This window comes from Schistocerca nitens, chromosome 3, assembly GCF_023898315.1.
Source record: "Schistocerca nitens isolate TAMUIC-IGC-003100 chromosome 3, iqSchNite1.1, whole genome shotgun sequence".
Taxonomy (NCBI): Eukaryota; Metazoa; Arthropoda; class Insecta; order Orthoptera; family Acrididae; genus Schistocerca; species Schistocerca nitens.
The window spans coordinates 506,463,409-506,489,547 of record NC_064616.1 but is presented as its reverse complement, the minus strand read 5'-3'; the positions used below and the strand labels follow the sequence as shown (position 1 = coordinate 506,489,547).

General features: G+C 38.9%; 1 protein-coding gene across 4 annotated transcripts in view; it reads left to right on the top strand.

Annotated features, from left to right (window-relative positions):
- Nucleotides 1-26,139, top strand: part of LOC126248431 (SPRY domain-containing protein 3-like) — a 177,301-nt gene that overhangs the window by 108,627 nt on the left and 42,535 nt on the right. For all 4 annotated transcript variants that reach the window (XM_049949402.1, XM_049949401.1, XM_049949400.1 and 1 more), the window contains exon 5: nt 23,251-23,429. In XM_049949402.1, the coding sequence (XP_049805359.1) occupies nt 23,251-23,429 (179 nt within the window). The remainder of the gene's footprint in view (nt 1-23,250; nt 23,430-26,139) is intronic.

The window sequence follows — 26,139 nt, the reverse complement described above, 5'->3', positions numbered from 1 at the left end:
CCTAGCAAGTGTGGTGTCTGGCGGTGACATCACAATGAATCCTGTTCCAAATTGTCCTGTTCTTCTCTCTGGTCCACAATACAGCAGAGAATACTGGGGCGTATCTATATGTCCTTGTCCTTCCCATCTTATTTCTTGTAGTGCTACAGTGTTGTACTTGGAGGGGTATAGGAAAAGGAATCTAAAGTTTTAGGAAAAGGTATACAATTCAGAAAAGTTACCCAGTATCTGCGAGTGAAGAGAGACTTGCCAGACAGGATGAGAAGGAAAGACTAGTTGTTGGGGACTGTACTGGATGAGATTCGAATACGTGAGAACTTAAAGATAGAAGACAGGCTAATATGCGAGACAGAGATTGCTGCTAAAACATCATGCACAAGTTAATAACAGTGTAAAGCTAAGTGCGTTGTATGTAAGAGGTGAGAGGGGGGGGGGGGATGTTAAGAAATAGACAGGCCAGAAAATGAAAGATGTAGAAAACTAAAATGGAGTGAAGAAAGGAGTAGTTGCTGTGAAGAAATGCTGATATGGAATGAATTAATGTAAATTAAGACCAGGGGGATGCCGAAGACCAAGGACACGTTTTAGTGCAAGTTCCTACCTGCAGAGTTCTGAGATGCTGGTGTCTGGGGTGTGGTGAAACAGGCACTGAGGTCATAACTCTCATGTTGTAGAGCATGTTCTGCAACAGGATATTGTACATTGCAGGTATACACCCGCTGCCTATGTCCATTCCTCCTAACTGATAACTGAGTGGTACTGATGCTGATGTAAAAGGTTGAACAGCGTTTATATAACAGCTGGTATATGACATGTCATTTTACAGGTGGCTCTCCCTTTGATAGTATATGCCAGTTACAGGGCTGGTATAGGTGGTGCTAGGAGGGTGCATATGGCAAGTCTTGCAGCAGAGATGGTCACGGGCAGGAGTCATAGGGTAGGGAGACAGGTGCAGAAGGAGCAGTGTCTGACAAGGATATTGCACAGATTGGGAGGGCAACAAAATGCTATTAAGCTATTCTAGGTGTGGTGGGCAAAATCTCAGATAGAATGGATCTCATTTCAGGGCATGGTTTTAGGAAGTCATGGCTTAGTTGAAGTAGCTGAATAATACATTCAAGACCAGGATGACACTGAGTGACAAGTGGTGTGCTCTAAAGTTGTTTTTTGGAGGAATCCGCAGTACCACAATTGAATGTGATGGCCTGGGAAATCTGCTTTTGAACTAGGCTGGTGAGGTAATTAATGTCCAGTGAAGGCTGAGGTGAGAATGCTCCACTGCAGGACTTGCCCTAGGCACCCTCCTACCACCAGCTGTACCAGCCCTGTAATTAGAAAAACATATACTTTCAAACGGAGAGCCACCTGTGAAATGACACGTCATACAGGGTGAAGCGAAATTCGTGCACTTGGGCTTCGCAGAGTGACTCCTAATGTGTCAGCAATAAAAAAATGTCTGTCACAGAATTTCGTCCAGCGAGTACATCCAGCAGAAAAAGGACATTAAAGACTGGCAATCTGCCAACACTGTAACCACATGTATAGTAACTACCTCTGTCAAGACAGCTAACTTGTGCTGTACAGTTGGTGCAGTGGTTAATGTTTTGGGTTAGCATGCAGAAGGTCGAGGGTTCAATCCTGGGTTCAAGCATATGTTTTTTTATTTGGTAAATGTAGAGCAGGTGGGTATGGTATCTGGCATCTTAATTGTCAACAGCGATTGCAGCGGGTCCTCTGGAAAACATTTGCACTTACAAACTACAATCGTAGAAATGGAAGATTGATTCGCTTTAAAAGAACCCCTTTCCACGTCGTGGGCTCAAATTTATTTGCACCACTTCATCTACTATATGCGAAACCTGTTTTCTTTGTACCTTCCTCTAATGTTCACATAGGTTAGTATCAACTATTATTCTTGCCTCATTCAGGTCCATTACATTTCGTTAAGGCCTTACGTTATCAGTAGGACTTGCAACATGCCGTGCAAATGATGTCCAAACTCAGTTACTATTTCTATGTGTTGTCACCATGGTCCCATTACTTGTTTCAGCTGTCTGTTTCTTATTTGTCTAACCACGTACCTGTTGTGTTCAGCATTACAAAATGTTGTAAATTCAGGATAAATGTGATAAAAAAAAAGTGCCCCAACCCTTAGTTGAACCCTTGACCTGCACGCTAACCCAAAACTCTATCCACTGCACCAACTGCACAGCACAAGTAGAATGTGCTGTCAGAGGTAGTTACCCTTCATGTGGTTACAGTGTTGCCAGTTTGCCACTATTTAACGTCCTTTTTCTGCCAGATGTACTCGCTGGATGAAATTTTGTGACAGACATTTTTTCATTGCTGACATGTGAGGAGTCGCACTTCGAAGCCCAAGTGCATGAATTTCACTTCACCCTGTATACCAGCTGTTATATACACACTGTTCGGCCTTTTACATTGGCATAACTACCACCCAGGTATCATTTAGGATGAATGGGCATAAATAGAGGGTGTGGACTGGCAACACACAATATCCTGTTGCAGAGCATGCTCTACAGCTTAAAATTGTAACTGGAAATGAAACTTGGGTCCGTGGGTTTCCCAATGAAAAACCAGTGAATCTCCTAGCCTTAAAAAGGCACCTCGGTCCAAATCTAATATCAGAGTCATGCTCATCCCCCCCCCCCTCCCCCGATATTGAGGGCATAATGCGATCAGAGTTCATTCTGAGGGGAACAACTGTAAATGCCGAATTTTACAAGGATGTATTGCAACTTTTATGAAATGATGTATGAAGAAAGAGACCGAAAAAGTTAACCAACGGCTTCCTTTTTCATCACAACAACACTCCATGGTACAGCTCGCTTTTAATTGCCAAGTTTTTGGCCAGGAAAAGTGTTCCTGTCCATCCACGTCTGCCTTACTTATCAGATTTAGTACCATGCGACTTCTGGCTCTTCCCGAAAATTTAAAGGAAAACATTTTGAAACTATCCCTGGCATTGAGGGGGCCACAACAGAGCAGCTGAACACCCTTTCAAAAGAAGCCTTCCAGAAGCACTTCCAGTCGTAGATTCAACATTGGGATAAGTGCATCGCTACCTAAGAACAGTACTTTGGAGATTAAATCAAATTTCATGTAAGCTTATTTGTTTCTAATAAAATTACTCACCATATTTTGTGATCACATCTCATATTTACGTGTCCACCCAAGATAGAGAAGAAATGCTCATACTTTATACAAGAGGGAAAGTTCCAAGAAATCATTTTGACAAAATAGGTAATATGCCCCCCCCCCCCCCTCCTTCGACACACTTGGTGTGCTGTTCATATGCAAAACAACTATCACTATGATACTGAAAACTGCTATGATTAAGGTGACTGCTTCAAGCATTAGAGAAAGCAGGTTTCATTTTCTCTGGAAATAGCATATATAAAAAAGTCGGACCAACAATTGAATCTAATGTCATAACCAAGGTGAAGTCTGCTGTTTGAATGTGGACAAATGCCTCCAAAAATGCACAAGCTGTAAAGTTTTGTATCCTAAGCAGTTCTAATTTGTCTTCTCCATGAAAGTAGAAGGTGTTACAACACCAACTAAGTGCAAAATCTGTGCATTTTGCACGTTTATTTACATTTATATACTAGCTTTTGATTTTTGTTTTTTATGAGAATGCGTATGAAAGACAGTATATTTAAAAATTCTAATGTTTTACTGTTTGTTTTATGTTGCTCACCAAAGATCATAGTCATAGTGACAAAGAGCCGGCCGCGGTGGTCTCGCGGTTCTAGGCGCGCAGTCCGGAACCGTGCGACTTCTACGGTCGCAGGTTCGAATCCTGCCTGGGGCATGGATGTGTGTGATGTCCTTAGGTTAGTTAGGTTTAAGTAGTTCTAAGTTCTAGGGGACTGATGACCACAGCTGTTAAGTACCATAGTGCTCAGAGCCATTTGAACCATAGTGACAAAGAAAATACAATTTCTATATTGATTATAGATTGTAACACCTATACTAATATCATATTAAGCAAATGCTTTTAAACACTACTTTAATTAGTGTATACTATAACAAAATGAGATCTATTTGTCAGTTTCATTACAATACAATAGCCCCCCAAGAATTTTGTAAGTATGAACATGCGAACAAACTTCTCACCCCAGAATAATGGAACTGCCAAGAATATGATTTTAAATAAATTAAAATCTTTAATAGGACAGTTTTCTTTTAATTTTGCTAACTTTCCACCCATAGCAATTGGCAAGACATTAGGTTTAACACAAATTGTGTTACACAAAGTAAAGGAAAACTTACAATTGTTAATTTTAAGGTAAATGAAATGCAAAAGAAGATTTACGATTTTCACTTAGATGAGTCTATAATGTCGTAGCACTTCACAGTAAACCATTGATAGGTTGTAACTTTTGACTATTGGTTTGTTTTACTTTCTTTTGTTCACCTCTGTACTCGAAACTCACAGTAATGTCCCACATTGTCCATCTGCACTCAGCTGACCTCCCTTAATAGGTTTGATTTCTGCTTGTACTGAAGCAAGTCCATTTCCACAGCTTAGCTGTTTGTATTGCTTCATTGTTGATTATAATGCCATGTTATCAAAAAATCAAATTCAGAGATCACCTCTTGGTTACATAATGTTTATATGTAAGTACATGGTTAGGATACATATTTATCCTTCTGGTAATATTTATCTAGTGGGAGAACTTTACAGTATCGGTCTGAGTGATACTACACAGATATCGACTGGTCCAAAAAGGATCCCTTAACTAACAATAAATTCAATAAACTTGTGATACAAATGCATTAACATATTGCGTGTAAAATGTCGTATCGCAAACTATGACACCTAAACCAAGGATAAACAAAAAATTAAATTGTTTTCAGAAGTAAAGCTACAGTCAGTCTGTTACAAGAGTTCATATTCACAGTAAAAGTGCAAGGGTAGAGTCATGGTTGTTTGAAAGTATTAGGATGATATGTATATATCAAACTTAGAAAAATATTACTGCCTATGCTTTGCAGTGACCAAGAAACAAATATACAGTAATTCATGTTGTTTACTTAAAACGATTCTCCCTCTTGTTTGGTTGGACATTTCAACAACTTAGGTTTGTAGTAATTAAGACTCTGCCTTTAAGATTAAAAGAATTAAAAAAACTGTTCATTGTTGCAAGACAGATTTAGCACTGATTAGTGATTTACATTTTAAGTGATGTCTCAACGAGTGTAGTGTGAGAATGTTACACAAGCTAAACTTACACACATTATCAAATATCATCCAAATTGCATAAACATATAGAAATATCAAGAACTGACATGATGAGCATATTACACAAAGAAAATTCATTGCAAACACTCCATACAGCAAATACATTTTAAAGAAATAATAAACATTTTCAAGGGCACAAAACTGTATTATAAAATCGGTTAGTTTTTTACGCGCAACATTTCATAATTTCCAGTGAAAAACTTTTGTTGAGTCCCTTTTAACTTTCTCAGAATAGTCTTTCCCCTTTTGTTTATACAATTTCAGTGAAACAATATTCCTTAGCCTGAGAACTTTCCTGGATTTAGGATACACCAATTGGTATGCATTAGAGTGTGGATTCTCCACAATCTCGAATGGACCCATGTAGATATCAAAGAATTTCTTTATTTCAGAAGTTAACATTTTTGGTTACTCATGTGATTTTACTAAAACATAATCTCCAATTTTAAACTTGGTTGCTTTGATCTTGCTATCATGTTGTCTTTTTCTAATTTCCCCATTTTATCATGGTTTCTTTGACTATGGCTTCATGTTCACACAGTCATCATTGTGCATGGTGGAAATTCTGCGAGTTCAGTGGTAATGTTGTCTAGTTTTAGATGAAACATAATTTCATAAGGTGAAAATCCTGTGGAAGTATGTTGCAAGTTGTTCATGACATCTTCAAAGTCTAGTACCTGGTTGTACCATGTAGGATGTTTATGACTGTAGTATTGTCGCAGAAGAAGCTGAGTAGCACCGTGGTGTGGTGGGTATGATACTAAACTGTTGTATGGAGGGTCGTGAGTTCAAAACTCACCTGGACTGCACAATTTTAATTTCTATATTCGGTTTGAGTACATTCTAGAAGTATCCACAAATGTCAAGAAGCATTGTACTGGAATGTTCTGTAGCTGTATATATACTGTATGTGTTCTGGCCGGAGGCAGTTTGCCCCACGCTCTTGTATGTGAGAGTACTGAATAAACTTCTGTTAAGTGAAGTTAGTGTTCATCATTTATCTACTTACACCTTTTTCCATGTGACAATATGTACGACATAAATGACCAATCTCGCACATATACCTCTCAGCCGGGTTTGACGACATATTATATACGGATATTTGAACATGTTTGATTCCCGACTTATCAATAAAGGCTTTCCAAACTTTTGACAAAAACTGTGAACCGTTATCCAACAAGATCGCTTTTGGTTTCCCGATGTTTAAGAAATAGTCTTTTTCAACTTTTGTATGTCTTTATCTGTGGTTTTTCTGATAGGATATGACTTGATTAGTTTAGAAAATACATCCACCATGACAAAAATGTAGCAGTGGCCATTCCTACTCCTTGGAAGAGGCCCATAGATATCAACACCAACTAAGTCTGGAGGTTGTGCAGGAGTAATGTTTTGCATTTCATCTTGATGTTTCTTGTTACTTACTTTGACTTGTTGGCACTTATCACAAGTTGGCAATTCTTTTCTAACTTTCTTGGCCATGTTGTAGAAGTGTATAGTTTCTTGTAATTTCTGCTTACATTTCTGGATTCCACAATGACCATGGCTCTCATGTGTATACCTAATTAACCTTTCGGCTTCATCTTCCGGCCAGCATAGTTTCCAGTTGTCAAGTCTTCATCAGTTCTCCTAAATGGTGTACCCTTAAACACCTTATAGTACTTGTCTGATTTTTCACAGTTCTTTTTCCCTAAACAGCTCTTTTTTATTTATTTCTAATTTTTGTCATGATTGTGGCTCCTCCTGATTCTATCACACAATGATCTAACAACTTTTTCATCTGTGACCACTTTAAAAGACCTCATTTTAAACTGTTTTTCTTCATTCTGATCAAAGCATCTGCAACTATGTTGTCAGTGCCTTTAATATACTTAATTTCAAAGTGAAATTGTAAATACAATGCCCATCTTGTAAGCCTAACATGATAGAACTTGCATTCCTGTAAATAGCTTAAGGCTTTATGATCAGAGTATACTATAGCCTTATGTTCATGTAAATAGGTCCTGTATTTTGGAAATGGTCACTGTGTAGCTGATAACTCTCTTGCTGTGGCTGTATAGTTTTTTTCCATGCTTCAGTACCATTCTGCTTGCAAATGCAATTGTAGAATGAACTGTTTCCCCATTGACTTCTTTTTCTTGAAATAATTCAGCACCTAACCCATAATCACTACTGGTCTATGTAGCAGTTTCTGGTTATTCAGTTCTATTTTTATTTTGTTGAAAGCCTCTTGACAATCTTTACTCCATGTCCAGTGTACTCCTTAATAAGTTACTTAGACAGGGTGTGATTAAGCTTTGTTTACTTACAAATTTTCTGTGGAATCCACATAGCCCATAAAATGATTTCAGTTGTTTTCTGTTACGGGTTATAGGTAACTCTGAAATAGCTTTAATTTTGTCTGGATCTGCCAAAATTCCTTTTTCTGCTATGACATGCCCCAAAAATTTTAACTCGGGTACTGCAAATTTGCACTTTTCCAGTTTTATTGTCATTCGCCCTCTTCTAAGTTTCTCACATGCCCGGCTAAAAAGCACAACATGCTCATTCCAACCTTGTTCAGTTACTAAAATATCATCTAGATTAATCACTAATTAGAATACAAGTTCGTGCCCAAGCACGTGGTCTAAAGCTCTAATGAATTCCGCTACCAAAGAGTTCAAGCCGAAAGGGGTTACACAACACGGATAGAAACGACCATTGTATAGAAAAGCGGTGTATTTCCTAGAGTTGGGAGCTAGGGGTACTTGGTGAAAGCCTGAGGTTAAGTCTAGACTTGACATTAATTTTATATCCTTGAACTTGTGCAACAGCTCATCGATTATGTAAATCTTTCTCAACCACTATACATTTTGCAATGGGTACACCATAAGGTTTTATGAAAAATGGATCATGGCGCCTCACTAACAAAGTACATTGGTAACCCCTAACTTTCCCTGCAATATTGCTAAAGACATCACTGTATTCCCATAACAAAGACTCTAGTTCCTGTTTTTGCCCATCATTTAGACCACTATCTTCTGAAATCTTAGTATTGGTACGAGTGTTTTGAAATGTACTTCACTTAAGTCTAGCTCTGGTATGTCTTTGTCAACATATCTTTTCTCCTTTACAATTTATAGTATTAAATTTGTCGTTACACAAAACTGTATTTGATCTGACAAACTTGGTGGAGATACACCTCCCCATTTGATGGTGTTGTGATAGGTTTTTGTCCTCCCCAGTCAAATCTTACATCTACATTCCTAATCCATGACTCTCGAGAAAACAGTCCTCACTGAGTCCTGGTATAACTAGGCATCCATGCGTAAATGTGACTGCCTCAGTTGTAAAAGATAACAAAGTTTGACTTTTCACTACTTTACTATGTTTTCCTGTAGCACCATTTATTTTCACCCCAATGACTGGCATTTCAATGTAGTCTTTCTCGCACTTCAGCTTTTTGGTTAGTATTTCAGATATTCCCTACACTTGAATCCCTGTGTCCACAAGGCACTTGCCTTCCGAGGTACCAACTTTTACTCTAATGAATGGACTACATATGTCGTCACCTTTTTCAGACTGAACATATTCATACAACAACTCATTTTCAATTTCACTAAAACAATGACTTCCTGAATTGCAGTTACCTTTATTACTGTCACCTTTATTACCTACTGTCATTACATTAACATACACATTATTAACACTGTCACTTGCATTGATAATTTAATTAATCCAAACATTTTCATCAGTATAACATTGTTCTTCACTAAGGTATTTATCCTTCAGTTGTTCAACAATATGTTTATGATTTTGCCACCAATCAGGATATAAAATTTGACACATATTGAAAATCAGTTTTCTAACTTACTATCATTTCTAATTGCATCACTATTTAACCACATATTATAAAGAAATAATTCACCTTTGTTCATTGCAAATGGTAGCCTACTTGCACAGTCAGTTTTACTGTTCAGAGAATATTTATCATCTACACATGTTCCTTCATAAGATGTTGGATTACAGGACCTATTGGTTGTGACACTGACATTAACACCACTTAAATTGTTAACAACATCCTTGGGTATATCTACAACATGCATATCAGTTCCTACCAGACACCTAATGCTCCCATTTCCTGTTTCAAATGAACGAAATATTTCTCACCATCATCATGTACCATTAAATCTTCATTTTCCCAAATTCTACAAACATCAACCTCTCTCTCCTGTAAACTTACAATGTTGCTTTCACACCCAAGTGTATTTAATTCTTTGCTAATTAAATCAGTGTCAGCAATTTGCTCACCTGGTTCTCTCATCAGTGCTTCAGTTCCTAAATCATGTAAATCGTTAACCTGCTGGTCCTCTGACAAACTAAAAGTTTCTGCTCATTCATAAAATTCAACGAAGTCAATTACTTCCTCTGACTGTTTATTACAACCAGTGTGTTCATTCCTCTTACCTGCATTTTTAGTGTTAGATGAGGAACAAGTGTCATTCTTAACAGGTGCTGTATTTACAGGGTAGTACACATTCATAAGATAACTACTCATTACTTCAGATGTATCTTTTGGTACAGTGTAGTCACTGTTATTGGTCCATCCATTATCTATGCTTTTCGCCCCCACCTAGTGGACCGACAATGGAGTGCATGCTAGTTTTTTACTTCATGACTTCCCATGGCATTTTGACTCCTGGTGTCACAATGTTTATTCCAATTCCCATTCCTGTTTTCAAACTCCCTGTTGTTATTTCTGTTGCAAGTCTTCCAAGATTGTCCTCTTGAATGGAAATTATGGTTTTCCATTGAATTGAAATTATTATTATTGTGACTATTTTGTTCCCTATGATGAAAACTATCGTTGTTAGACCTACTGTTTCCCCTTCTGTTAAAATTAGTATTTCCCCAACTATGATCCCCACATCTCTGTGTGTGATTGAAATAGTTTTTTGGTTTCCACACTTTGTCTATAATTCTGTCTAGTTTGTTCACGTAGTTTAGAAATTGTTCAGTGTTATCATATGCTCCATAAACTAGGTCCCATTGCACATCAGCTGGCAACCTTCTCTTTAAAGCATCAATCAGTGTGAGCTCATCAAAGGGTTTACTCAAATGTACAAGTTTCTTCAATTGATTTTTACAAAACTGTTTCATAGCCCCCTGTGTATCCCTATAATTTGGTCCATTCAGGAACTCGCTCTTTGTCCTGGCTGGTTTAGTTTGAGACCAGAACCATTTTAAGAGCTCTATTTCAAATTCTGCATAAGACATGCCCATAGAAAAATTTTGATAGGCCCATGACAAAGATTCTCCCTCCAAAATTTTTTTCGCAAACTTAATTTTCAAACTTTCACTCATATTAGGCAAAACGTTGTCCTTACAACTCTGCAGAAAGTTGACAGGATGCAAACTACACTCATTAGAAAAGTTTTTAACTGGTATATTAGATAATTCATAGAAATATTTTTGTTAGATACATCATTGCTAAGTATTTCAGGTTTAACTCTGATATTGTACTTTTTGGTTCACTAACGTTTGTCTTAGTTTCAACCTCGTGGAGTGTTACTATGTTACTGACTGTTTCCACTTTATCATTCACAACAGTTAGTTTTGAACCTACTCTACTTTCAAGACCTAGAGCCATAGCTTTTACATTTACACAAACTGTACCTATTTGTCTGTTAACATTTACAAAACACTTTGTGTTGTGACTCGCCGATCATTCAAAGCGCCGCCGCGCAATTACGCGCATCCTCTACGTGCGGCGCTGTCTGCCAGCCATGCAGCAGCTGCGCCACCTAAGCGGCCAGCCGAGCAGCGGCCGCTAGACTGGGACTCAGTGCTCATTCGAATGCTAACGTGTACACATGTCTTGCTTGTCAACTTACTCTGTGACTTATATGTGTTGTGTCGTTCAGAAATATATTTGTTAAATTTGACGTTATAACACTTTGCATTTTTCTCTCTGCCTGTGATCAGTTCATTTTTACAGATTGAATTTTGCTACTCAGACTAGATTTTACTTCTCCCACTTTAGATTCAACTGCCAAAATCTTTGTTTCTGTCCTGCTTAATTTCTTGTCTATCTTGGATATGTCGTTGCGAAGTTTATTACCCCAAAGTAAGACATTACCAATTTTTTTGTTCATCACTCCCTTGAGATGTGATACTCTCTGATTTATGACCTGAAAACTGTGCATGACCATCTGATTCATGTTTTCCAACTGTTCCTCATTAGCTTGTAAGCGTGCTGCAACTGCTTGATTTAAAGCTAACGGTTGTTCCATCATTTGTAACATTGATTTTATGTTGATCCGCATCTTTGAGTGACTCCTCTTCCATTTTTATTGGCATGTCTTAAGTCCCCCAGAGAGTAACAAATTTTCACACTCAGCACCACTTTCCTCTTTTGCAACAGTCATTTTTGTAAAATTTCACAAACAAAATAGTAAAAGGAATAAAAAGCACTACACAAATGTACTTATCTTTTCAATCTGGGTCTTCACTCGTGTGTTCAGTCCACTGTACCGCTTCGTTTCATCTCCCTTGACTTCCATGTATTGCACTTCTTAGCACCACGTGCTTATTAGATGGCACAGTGGCCCCATTTATCATAGACCCGCTCTACTATGATGCAAGGTTATCTCCATAAGGACACCGTTACGGTGTGGCTAATGGCTGTAAAGTACTTTGTTTAGCTGGCCATGTGTGTCCTTTGTTGATGCTGCTGAGTGCCCATTGCCCATGCAGTCTTGTTGTCTAGGTGATGGTTCCTTTGCTGCTCTGGGTGCAAGGTAGGTGCAGGTTTTGATTATCACTAGACTATCAAAATCATGATGCAGAAGTCCATGGTTTGTTTAAAAAAGCACATATTTATTGCCAGAACTTTGGAAACAACTACTCTCGACCACGGCCAAAACTCAAGTGGCCGAAATCCCGTTGCTCACCAAAAATCACAGTCATAGCGACAAGGAACATACAATTTCTATATCGATTGTTGATTGCAACACCTATCCTAATGTCATATTAAGCAAATGCTTTTAACACAACTTTAATTAGTGTATAATATAACAAAATGAGGTCTATTTGTCATTTCCATTACAAGTCCTTGTCACCTAGTGGTATTTCAGAAGGTTTTGGCTTTGTTTTGTGCTTGAAAATGATCATTGTATTAAGTTTAGTACCATCAGCACAACACAGGAGGACAACAGTGTAGTGCATTTTTTCATCTTCACTTGTTTTTTATAGTTACAGTTTTAGCACCTTTCATGGCGACGGTTCTGTTACTCTCCACATCAAATGTCAGAGGAGTTGTATCCATACTCACTATTTGGCTTAGTTCCACACTGGTTTTCTTTCGATGTTGAATAATAAAGTGATGGAAAGATAATAGTTTCTCGTTACATGCTTGTGGCATTTTCTGAGATATTTTGGTATTGGTCTGCATGCTAAGTCTGTGACACATCATAAACCTGTAGCACCAGCAAACTTCACCCTTAAAGCCTGGTAAGTTCCACTGTAGCACTAGCTTACGAGCATTATTTGAATCATTTTTGTATTAATTCCAGTGTCATTTTGACAGTATCCTTGAATCAATTTCCATACGTGATATTCCAGTTGTGGGGATTTTGCATTCAGCCCTTAATTTGCACATTTAAGTCTTCCCCCCCCCCCCCCCCCCCCCACTAGCTTGCCAATTGCGAATGGTTTTTTTCTGTTGGTGGACGGCCTAAAGGCCGCTCAGCTGCTCTGTTTCCGTGTTCTTCTGCATATGCTATTACTTTCAATTTATAGCCACTCACATCATATGAATAACTTTTTTTGCATTACAAAACTAGCTATTAACAAAAATATTGTGCTGTTACTGATAATACAGATCACTTTCAGTTCAAGTCCACTGTCACTGTAGACTGCAATGTTGCATCATAGGCTACACAGTGTTCTGGGTTTGTTAAGATATGGCAGGAGGGAGACAATGTTAGCAAGCTTGTGAATCCCTGCAACTCATGTTCGTCGCATCACTGCACTGCTACTGCCAGTTCAACCCAGTATTGCCAGATAGTGATAGGTTTTCTGGCCATTCTTAAGACTGGTGGGAATTTTAAGTCAAACACTGGACATTTTAATATTAATTTCAACTATAAGATGCAACTGAATTTTGGAGGCGATTTTGCAAAGAAAAACAATTCTGGATTTGGAATTTTATATCATGACATAAACATGACTTTGCATAGTTGACTGCTGTTGTGTTAAGATAGTGTTTGGTGCATTTATAACTGCCATATTGTGTTTCATTTAGTTTTCCATTTCGAAGGTAGTATGCAATGTCCATATTTGTCATAAATTAGAACTACAGGGATCATATCCCTGTGGTAGACCAAGGTGTAAGACCTGCCTAATCCACCCCAGCACTTCCTACTCCAGTCCCATCACAGGCTTATCCTACTTCATCAGAGGCTGGGCAACCTGTGAAATCTGCCACGTCATATACCAGCTCTGCTGCAAACACTGCACAGCCTTTTGTGACAAAATGACTGCCTACCAGCTGTCCACCAGCATAAATGACCCCAATTAAACTGTCACCAAGAACAACCAGTGGTCAACCACTGGTGGCACAACATGCAGTGAGCACAACGTGCTCAGTTTCAGTGGCTGCTTCACAACCCCAGCCATCTGAATCCTTCCCTCCACCAGCTTCTCTGAACTATGCAGATAGGAGCTATCCTTGCAACATCTCCTTCACTCCTGTAACCGTCCTGCCCTCAATCTCTGGTGAGCCACTGTACACACACCCTCCACCCAACAATTTCCACTTCCTCTCCCAATTTGTCCCCCCACACGTCACCTGTCACCTTCAACGTGTGCCACCCCCCACGGACCCTCCCTCTCCCTCTCCCTCTCCCTCTCCCTCTCCCTCTCCCTCTCCCTCTCCCTCTCCCTCTCCCTCTCCCTCTCCCTCTCCCTCTCCCTCCTGCCCCCCAACCCCCGTAACCTAGTCCACTTGCTAATATGCAGCACTGACACTGTTTGTCCATCCAACACCATGTAATGGTATTAGGGTGTGTGTGTTTTGCCGCAGCTTGGAAAAAGATTAGGCCCTACTCTGAAAGCTAATAAGTTTACTTTCTTTTTGTGTGTGCCTATCGATGACTCAATGCTTGTGCCTATCAATGACTCAATGCTTCTGCTTCTTCGTAAGTGATCTTCTTTAATCCAAGAGTATTTACATTGTACCAAACTTTTCGACAACATCTATTTTCAAGTTCATTACAAAAATCACTTATCAAGGATTTTCTCTCGTTACAACTTTCTTGGGTGTTTCAGTTTCAGCTGCTAGAAGGAACTTGCAATCCTTGTAGCATAACATATCCTGAAATTGAAAGAGATGTGATTAATTTAAAGTCATTTGTTTGCTATCCAGAAAAATATGGCACCAACACAATTTGACCCTGGTGTGAATGCTGTTCTCAGGCACGTGAGAAGTTAGTTGCTGTTTGTAAGCAGCTGGAAATTTCCCTGACTGCTGTCAAGCGATTGGGAACTACTGCAAATGGGTCTGTAGGGCAGAACTACCAAGAGTCACATACCAGAGATACCATAGGTATCTCAAATACTATCTTCTCCCACGGATACTGTCCCCTCTATGAAGTACTCGATCTACTGTCACTCGTCGATTACAGTTTGCGTTGTATGTCAGTAGTAGGTCTGTGGCCCCTATACAGTGGAAGTAGAGACCATGGTGAACATATCTCTTTCCAACAAGTTTGAGGTGCTTTCTCCCCCAGAAGCTAAAACCGAGCCAGTGTGAGGTAATTTATATGTTGAGAAGCCTGATGAATCATCTTTCAGGGAGAAGCATGTGCAGAAGGGTAATGATCTGTTAAGTGTGTGTGATAGGATAATGGTCTGTTAATCATCATCAGTTTGAATGTACAATGAATTATGATACCCCTTAGGGAAATCGCAACAAGGGATGGAAAGGGTCACCTTGTACACTTAGTGTTTATGCATGGGGGCCTCATTCAACATGATGAAGAGGCTGTTATGGCAACCATGTAGGTAACAGAATGTAATCAGTTGCAGATTTTGGTGCACGTTGGAACAAACAATGCCCTTCGTTCAGGCTCAGAGGTCATACTTGGATCTCTCCAGCATCTGGCAGAGAAGGTAGAGAAGACAAACTTGCTCAAGGAATGTGAACAGAGCTTAAAATCTATGATATTGTCACCATAGTTGATTATGCCTCACTGTTTCTGAGTCAACTAAAAGGATTAAACTTGAAACTTTGAAGGTTCTGTGGCAAACTGGGCTGTTACTTTGTAGGCTTGGAGTTAACGACTATAGAATCTCCTTAAATGTTCATAGGTACATCACCCATCAGAGGCTGCTGCACAGGTAGGTGACTTGTGTGGTGTGTAAGTTTTGGTTAGGAGACTTTCCATCCAGTCCCAGAATTTGTGAGGTACACCTAAGAAGATGTGGAGTTCAAATAATACTGTGTATAGATAACTGTCTGAAACCCACAACTGACAGCAGTGAACATTTGGGGTTTAGATTAAATAATGTTCAAATGATAGGCTAATTGAAGGCGAAGATGGTATATTCATCACAATAGGGATTTTTCTACTGACAGTCACTCTCACATAATGGGGCAAAATACCTGAGCATTTATAAGTTGGGCAAATGTCGAGGATGAGTGCCTGGACAAATGCTCAAAATTCATAAATGGCCAGGCATTTATGCATTTTAAAGTTAAATTGATAAGTGACAATTATAAAAAATTTCAAGCTGACTTTTTTATTGGAAAATGTGTTTTGTAAAACTGCTTCTTTAGTGTTTGGGTAACCAAGTTGAAAAAGCGTGCTTGAGAGTTAGGAGGGGAGAATTATAAGCGGAAATAAATTAGACTGTAAACATAGCTTTTTCATCTTTAATTAAGTCAATTTTATCTTCACAGCAGTACAGAAAACTATAGTCTGTCTCAAATGTCACTACATCTGACAATGATGCTTTTTTCCCCCACTGAAAACAGAATACATTTATCATCAAGAGACACAGGCCAGCTGTTTAATACATACAGTAATAATTTTTGTATCAGTAATTGCCCTTCAATAGTATTCAGACTTGACACGTATTATAAAGTGTGTTACATTACGTAGCGATAGCCTAAGGACAATGTTCTTCTTTTATACCAACTATCAACCACTTCACAGCTGTTCAACATGGGAAGCCCCCCCCCCCCTCTCTCTCTCTCTCTCTCTCTCTCTCTCTCTCTCTCTCTCTCTCTCTCTGTGTGTGTGTGTGTGTGTGTGTGTGTGTGTGTGTGTGTGTGAGAGAGAGAGAGAGAGAGAGAGTAACTACATTATAAATGATAAGCAGCTGCCAGCAACACACACCATTCCTTGGTACCACAAGTTGGAGTGCTAGTAAAGAAAAACATGCTCCTCTCTTCTTTCCTTTCATTCTTAGCAATAAAGGCAATGAGTGACATAGGTTCAGGTGTAAACATTTGCCGACTTTTAATATTGGGAGTACCATCTTGTCCCTTATTTTAATTCATAAATTGTACTTTCTACCAGTAAAAACGTTGACAAATACTTTTTTTATGAATTCCCAAAATCTGGCAGATTTTGGGCATTTAAAACTGGTTTGGGCAACTTCCTGGCAAATATCCATTTATAAGTTTCCTGCCCACTGGGCATTTGGACTGTTCACATCACTACTCTCACCCTCAGGTATAATTGGAAATTTTAGTGAGAAGTTCAGCTCATTGACACATCTGTGCTCCAGTTATACTGTTATCATTGGAGAAGACTTCAATGATCCCACAATCGACTGGGGTAATTACTGCTTTAAGTGGCGGGCGTGATGAAGCATTATGTAAAATGATTGTCAATGCTTTCTCTGAAAACTACAATGGGTAGGTGTAGGATTTTGGTTATCACCTCAAAAAAGTAAAGATATGTGATTGATTTTTTTATATGTCTATATGGATAAATCTCTGCAGTTCTGGGTGCGAGTTGATGTCTCTGAGCCACAGTTCCAGGACATACTGCTGTATCGTCTAAAGAAGAATGACACAACTCATCTCTGCTTTATTAATGGGCTGTGACATTTTGTTTTGGCTGTGGTTTTGTGCTGTCTCCCCCCCCCCCTCCCCCTCCGCCACTGAGTTGATAATTGGAACTATGTGACTGTCCCTTGTACTTAGGACAGATAGCCCACTTTACAACAGAAATACATTGATAAGCCAAAATATTAAGGTCATTGCACACTGTCAGTTTCAGTGCCCCATGGTGGTGTTACGGTCATATGATGCTGTATGGAAAGTATGTAAGTAGAACAGAGACAAATGGGGGAATCATTCTAGCAGTGATACAGGCCACAAATCAACATCTACGTCTATACTGTGCAAACCACTGTGAAGTGCATGGCAGAGAGTATGTCCCACTATACCAATTATTAGGGCTTTTTCTGTTCCATTCGTCTAAGGAGCCCGGGAAGAATGACTGTTTAAATGTCTCCTTGCATGATGTAATTAATCTGGCCTTGTCCTCACAATCCCTATGGGAGCAACACATAGGGGATTGTAGTACACTTATAGATTCATCATTTGAAGCTGATTTATTGACCTTTGTAAGCAAGCTTTTACAGGATAGTGTATGTCTATTTTCAAGAGTCTGCCAATTCAGTTTCTTCACTCTCCTATGCATCAAAGAAACCTGCGACTATTTGTACAGCCCTGTCTGTATATGTCCAACACGGGAAATCCACTAATGTGGTGCTTGGTAATGAACATCTCCTCAGAAATAACAAAGCTGTTTGCACGCCACTGCCTTAAGAATCGTGGCAAGCAGTTGAAGGAGAGCGAAACCTACAAGGTGTTGGACATCCACTTATCACACAACATGGAGGTTTGAGGCTGAGCTCCACAGCAGGTGACCTCTACATTTCCAGTGTTGACCCAGCAATGGTATCAGTTGTAGTGGACACAGGATCATTGAGCTTGGACTGTGACTCAGTGGAAATGTGTTGCGTGCTTGGGTAAATCACATTTCTTGTTACACTATGTTGATGGTTAGTTCTGGACACATCATTATCATCATCATCTACATGAACGTTTGCTAAAAGGATGTACCTTACCATGATTGCATACCAGTGGGTGGAGTATCATGTTATGTGGTACATTCATCTATGCTTCCATGCAATTGTGTGACATTATTGCAGACCAACTGCATCCTTCCATGCTGGAAATCATCCCCGAAGGCAACAGCATCCTCCAGTACGATAACTGTCCATGTCATAAGGTCAGAATTACGCTAGAGTGGTTTGGGAACTGTGATAGTGAACTCATGTTGATGTCTGGCCATGAAATGCACCTGATCTGAAACTGATGGAACTCATTAGGGATGATATCCACTGCCAGCTCTGTGTCCAAAAGCCACTGGCCTGTAGCATATAGGAATTGCATAACATATTCAAAATGAACTCAAGCCACCTATGTCAGGTACTTTTCAAATGCATGCCACATACAATCATTGCTGTATTGTGTTCCAAATGTAGAGGAACATGGTGTTGAGCAAGTGGTGATAATGTTTTGGCTGATCAGTGTATATTCATTCCAATGGCAACAAATAGACATACACACTTTGATGATGTCCGTGTTGAAACTTTGTATCAGCAATTACGAAGCAGTCATAACAATAATCTGCACATATTATAAATTAAAGTTTGGTGCTGCATTTTTCTGTCTGTATGTGAAGGTTTGTCTCAGAAACTATTTTAGGGATATTTCTATGGTTTTCACTAATAGATAGATTGATTCATGAGGAATGTTTGTGTGTTGTGAGAGTGTGGAAGGAGAGCATACGAAAATTCACCCTCCAGCTCTGTACACACATTCTTGTGTCTGCTGAATCCACATGTCTGGGTTGTCAACCACGAATAGAGCTAGCCATGCACAATAAAAGGGGGACCCTTCTACCAGCTGAATGTTATGTCATCACCAGTCACAGCTCGTTCATGTCGTGTGGACAGTGGGACATTGACTACTAGAGTGTATGTATGCCATGTTATGAATTAAGTTAAGTAAAAGTAACTGGACTGTTGCTATGAGAAGAAAACCTACAATTTTCCATGGGCTGTAGCAGTGATCAATATTATTGGGGAATTCACGTGTAGTATCTGTACATGGGACTAGTGCAAGAATGTTAAAGGCACCATTCTTCCTTATAGAACTTCTCATCAGTGACACAGCAGAGTGAGGTCCAGCACTAAAGGTACTAGCTTTGCTTGGCATTCATGCAAATGGCATTGATTACAAATTTTTAATAACTGGAGTAACTGGGTAATCAGTCATGATGGGCACACAGTAAGGTGTGGATTTGCAGACTGTTATAGTGCAGTTATGCTCAGCAATTCATCTGTTAAAAGCAGATGCAGAAACTGGGAGGAACTGGGTCAAGTAAATAGTAGCCAATCCAAGATGATGCACTTGATTTTGTCACATGTGATACCGTGTGCAGTCGTGCAGCTACTTAACGACAAATTTAAACAGACACTTGTGTGATGGTAAAAAGAGGATAAACATTGCAAAGCCATACAGGGAGCAACTCCACAGCATGCCTGTTTTGGATGGGGAATGGATGTTTTTAGAATTGAATTAGGAAAGTTAATGCTTATATGTATGAGCTCAGTGAAAATGATTTGCACAGTGGGGCAAAATTGTTCGGACAGTGAGCTTTAGATGTGTTTCTGAATGAGCTATAGGGTGAAGTTGGTCAAGCGGTAAGATTGGCACTTCTATTCTACTTATTATTCATGTCAACCAAGTCCTTGTTAGGTAAGGTTCCAAATACCTCTAAGTAAGTTACCACCAAAGTCAAACATGCCCACCATGTCTAACGAGATTCTTGTGGGATCAAAGATCTAAAAAGCAATCAGTTTCCTTTTCATAGGCCATAAATGCTACTGGTTCAGTAGCTGACCTGCTCGAGTATGGCTTTATGTGGTTCACATGCGCTATGACAGAGTAAAACGACTATTGACCTTTCCACATAACTGGGGAAATGATTTTAAGAACTTTATACAATCCTTTCTAGCAAAATCTTAAATTCCAGATGTCACCCTTCTTCAATACTGGACTGCTCAAATAAACTAAATCTCCAATGCAATATTTAGGTATAACATTTACGCGGTCATGTTGAACAGCCATCTGCAGAAATGACTGATGACACTTGACACACTTTCATACTTCATTTATTTAGCTGGCCAAGTCCATGACATGTCCATTGCTCTTGCCTCTTGCTGATGTTGTTAGTCAAATAGCAAGGTCATTCACCTGCCAGAGACACTTTCCTAAGAGCTGAATTGCGTGCTCACGTGGCCCTTCATGTTGTACACACTGAGTGCATATCGTATGTAGGTGTCCGACGAAATCTGCTGATTATGAAACATATTCTGACTTTTGTACTCAATCCATCCACATGGCTTTGCAGTTTTTAGGGTCAGTGAACTACCTCGAAATGGCACTCACTTCAATGTAAGACCCATCTGGTTAATGTACTGCTGGGGTCCTTGATGTTCAGCAGTCGGCCAACTAAGATACATCGGTTGTAGTTTATGCCATGCATAAGTGCACATAATTCCTTTTCAGTTTCTGAGTAATTGCATTCCGCTCTGTTCAGAGAACAGAAAGCAAATGAAGCTGGATGCTCATCTCCATCTACTTCCTGTCATAAAACTGCCCAATGGCAAAACTGCTAGTGTCAGTTGCTAGGATGAAGGGTTTTGAGAAGTCTGGGTAAGCCAACATGGGAGCCATTGTCAAACATTTCGAATGCCAAGTAAAAACTCTTCCTTTTTTCAGTAAATGAGTCTTTGGTCATGCTGTGTCAGCACACCCCTGAATGTCACGCCAGTAGAAATTCACAGTGCTTATGAATGTCTGCAGTTCTTTTGCATTCATCACTTCTGGATAGTTCTTCAAGGCTCCAACCAGTTTTAAGTTAGACTGGTCTCTATCTGTGTTCTAGGAGAATATCAGAGTAGTTAAATAGCACTGGTGAAATTATTTCCTTGTTTTAATTTAGTAAGCACCTCTTGTTCAATTGGTTCAAGTGAATTGTCAGTTAATTTCTTCACTCTGTCATTAGGTGGACAATAATTTACTACCTGAACATCATGCTCCTTGGTAAGTACTTCTATCACATCTCATGGGTCTATGTTTGGCACTGATGCTACAGTAGTTCCTTGCAATGGCTCCACTTCTGCATTACTCACATTAGCAATGCTTACTGCAAAGTGCAATTTTCCCACTTGGTGCTTCTTTAATGACGCTGACTGTTCTTGCTACATGCCAATGCCTCAGGTCTATCAAGTCATCGTTTACTGAAGGCTGTCAACAACAAACTACTTCTCTTGCACTTTGGCATCTTCATGTTGATATACAGAGTTTTTCCTGTTCCTGGGGGTATGCACTCACATTTAATCAAATGTACATTGTCTATAACACATTACCTCAGCAGCACTAACATTCCTCCAAGTCTGACCATTAGGGTTCCCACTGCAGATATAATTGTTATGACAAATCACATTCTGTTTCCGTTACACTGTTCTGAGCATGGTTAGCTCCCAGGAAATCTAACCCCAACATACCTTCATAGTGTTTCTCTCTGCTCCTTAGCACTTGCATTTCGGTCACATATTCATCTTGGCCTATCATGAAGTTAATCACAGCTTCTCCATAACTGTGCACCCTGTTATCATACACTGGACTCGCATTCGGAGGACAACGGTTCAATCGCGCATCCGGACATCCTGATTTAGGTTTTCCGTGATTTCCCTAAATCGCTCCAGGCAAATGCCGGGATGGTTCCTTTCAAAGGGCACGGCCGACTTCCTTCCCCGTCCTTCCCTAATCTGATGAGACCGATGACCTCGCTGTCTGGTCTCCTTCCCCAAAAACAACCAACCAACCTGTTATCATTTAACACTTTAATTATATGGTAGATGTACACTTTGAAACAGACTGCTTTAGTTTGGTTATTGCTTTGTTTTTATTCCAGACAAAAGTATATAATATGGTTTCAGTAGTATTATTATTATTATTATTTCAGTTCCTACATCCCTTGAATCTAGGTCACACAGATATTAAAATGGTGAAATTTTTTGTGCATTTTATTTCAGAAGATGTTAGTATCATATGAAAGAACCTCCAGTAGAGGTTTTATAGAATTAATCACAGGGTTTATGCTAATTTTAGTGTGAAATCTGTTGCAATGAAGACATGTCTTTCAGGTCCCTGTTACAGCACTGACAGTGTCCTGCATGTTAGTGTTATTAATGTCACCTGTTATAGTGATTTTTATTAAGTATAGCAGTGTAGCCACACATCATAATTATCAGTAATGTGTTCAGTGCAGTTTCATTTGTAATTATGTGGAATAAAATAGGCTATATATTCTGATGATCAGCTCTATTTGGATGTGTGAACAAACACGAGACTTTATTACCACAACATATTATTCATATGGTCTAATAAACTTCTACATGGCCACATTAAAAATATTCTTAGGTGTATATGATCCAAAAGTTGAATATTTCTTACATTGTTTTATGTTATGGGAACATAAGACTTTGCACTTTGCATTCAGCTGCTGAAATGGAACAGAAAAACGTTTGGTGATATATCATTGTAACTATTTGGCAGTTACACTTGTCATCACTAAGGGATTGGAAAGGCTGCACACACACACAAACACACACACACACACACACACACACACACACACTCTTTAGCAATGACCATTATTGTTAAGGGATTGGAAAGGCTGCACACACACACACACACACACACACACACACACACACACACACACTCTTTAGCAATGACCATTATTGTTTTTGTCGCTGCAGATGATTATATCTAGTGCTGTAGTTTCATAATTATGTATGTATTTTGTTTTACAATTAATAACAGTATTTTACATTTTTTTCAGAATTATCCTAAACATAGACATCCAGGCTGGAACAAAGGCTCCATTGGCTATCACGCAGATGATGGAAAAATATTTGTTGGTAGTGGACTAGGTGACCCATTTGGTCCTAGATGCTACAAAGGTGATCATATGGGCTGTGGAATAATATTTCCTCGTGATTACGTCTGTGATTATGACAGGTTTGATCTCTTACTGTCACTTATCCATGTTGTAACTATAGTTGAAAAAAGTTTTCTGTCTACATCTACCAAAGCGTTGTAGGAGGAATGGTCACTACTCAGGAATATGACAGGAATGATAATTCAAAGCAAGAAAGTGTAGTACAGATGGGCCTTAAAATGAATACATTAAGAGCTAACAGCACTTCTTCAGTAGAAGAGATGTGTTTCATAGCAGCAAATATGAACATGTGCACATAGTTCTTGGTATGCATTTTAGAGTCTGTATTTACTGTACATTTTTTCATGTTTTGGTCCATACTATCACCTTTGGAAATATGGAAAGCAAAGAGCTTGCAGTAGAAGACATTTGTTACACTGTATCAAAGATGAAGTGATCATAGTTCTTAAGGTGTTTATTTTAGAGCCCATGTTTACTAGACTTTTTTGCTTTGAATGAACGTTCCCGTCATATCCCTAAATATTGACCAGTCGTGGGACACCTTTTATAAAATGCTTGTTGTTACTGCAGAAAAGCATTAGGTGACCAAGTTTCGAGAGAGAGAGAGAGAGAGAGAGAGAGAGAGAGAATTAGCATTTGCATACAGGAACCTACAAGAAGTAGTCATAATGTTTTAATTATCTTCTCTGTGATATAAAGTTACACAATTTTTTATTTGTTTGCAGATGCACATCTAAAGTCCTCATAATACTGAAATCCTCATGCCACAATACTGTAGCACATTGCTAGAAGAACCCAAAGTAAATGGCACAGCTCACTGATAAAGTGGAGATGGGCTGCACCATTTTGTTTTGGCTTCTCTTGTGTTGTTCTGTGGTACTGTAATGTGAGGATTTAAATGTGTATCAGGGCTGTAGATATGCACCTCCAAACAAATGAAATATAAATTATTTAACTTAATTATTTTTTCGAGAGGGCAGTTAAAACTTTATAATGGTGCATTATATAAGTCTAAACATTATCTGTATTTGTGTTGTCTTGAATGAGTAGCAGTTGACTGTTCAACAATATTATTTGTCATTAATTTATGTCACATTTTCAATACTTGCAAACTCACTCTTCAAAATCTGCACGGTACTTGCCAGTGACCTACAATTGTTAAATTTGACAAGAAGGAAGGTTTCACAGTTAAAGTAAAGGGAAAAAGTCTGAAAATGTTAATTTGTAATTATATCATATTAAAAATATTTTTTACCATATGTCTGTCTGTCTGTCTGTCCATCTGTTAAGACCTCTTTTTCCCAGGAAAGGGTAGAGGTATCAAGTTGAAATTTACATCAAATACTGAGGTCTACTATCCCTTGGTGGTGTAAAAAATATAAGCATCGTAGACAATGCAGTCAAAAGATATGGAAATACATGTCTCATATTTTGATATTTTCAAACTCACTCAAAACTTAGAGGTGAACAGATGAACTGTTTATATACAGACTTATGTAGTTCTAGCATTTTCTTGGAAAAGGACAAGCAATTTAGATTTGATAATTCTTTATTCAAAATATCTGTTACAGTTTTGTTTATATTATGCTGGCGACTAGTTTCAAACTCAGTCGTGCATTTTCAAACAAGAGTTACAGTACATTGCAGTATCAGGAAAATGTTTAATAAAATAACATTAACATGACACAACTGAACTGTTCTTAATAGCACAACTAACACTTTTAGATTTTAACTTACCTGCACTTGAAGTGCTTATGGAAACAAACCTCACTGATATATTTGGGTCACATAACACAGTCTTATAACAAATATAGTGATAATCGTATTACAGTGTGATATGTTCAACAGGTGAAACAGTACTGACTGCATGTACTACAAACAGGTTCACATCAAACTGCCTGGCAGATTAAAACTTTGTGCCCAATCGAGACTCGAACTCGGGACCTTTGCCTTTCGCGGGCAAGTGCTCTACCATCTGAGCTACCGAAGCACGACTCACGCCCGGTACTCACAGCTTAACTTCTACCAGTATCTCGTCTCCTACCTTCCAGACTTTACAGAAGCTCTCCTGCGAACTTTGCAGAACTAGCACTCCTGAAAGAAAGGATACTGCGGAGACATGGCTTAGCCACAGCCTGGGGGATGTTTCCAGAATGAGATTTTCACTCTGCAGCGGAGTGTGCGCTGATATGAAACTTCCTGGCAGATTAAAACTTTATCTGCCAGGAAGTTTCATATCAGCGCACACTCTGCTGCAGAGTGAAAATCTCATTCAGGTTCACATCAAATCAACAGGTGTCTAGTTTCCTGCCGTGTATCCATGCACATTGTCCATGGTCAGTAGAATGTCACAGTCACTGTGTAATGTATTTGTATCAACTACCACTAGACAATACATCATAGTTCTTTAATTGCTAAGTAAAAGCAGAAAACTTTTGCTCTTACATATTCCATCACAGTGCCTTGACCTACATCATTTGCATTCATAATGTGATCATGTGATATGTGTTAAGAAAAGTATGGGAAACAGTATCAAAGTTACCCCTTATTTTAGTCCCCTGCTATGGGTACTGTTTATTTTAACATTAACCAAATTAATGTAATCCCCATTTTGACATCGACTGTGAGAAGATGGCGATGTAAGTAAATATTGTCTTTAGAATTGTGAGATGAGCAGTTACTGGCATAACATAATGGAATCATTATTTTATTTGAACTATATTGGGGTGTTTATAGCATTATAATTTAATGTTTTGAATGTAGAATTAT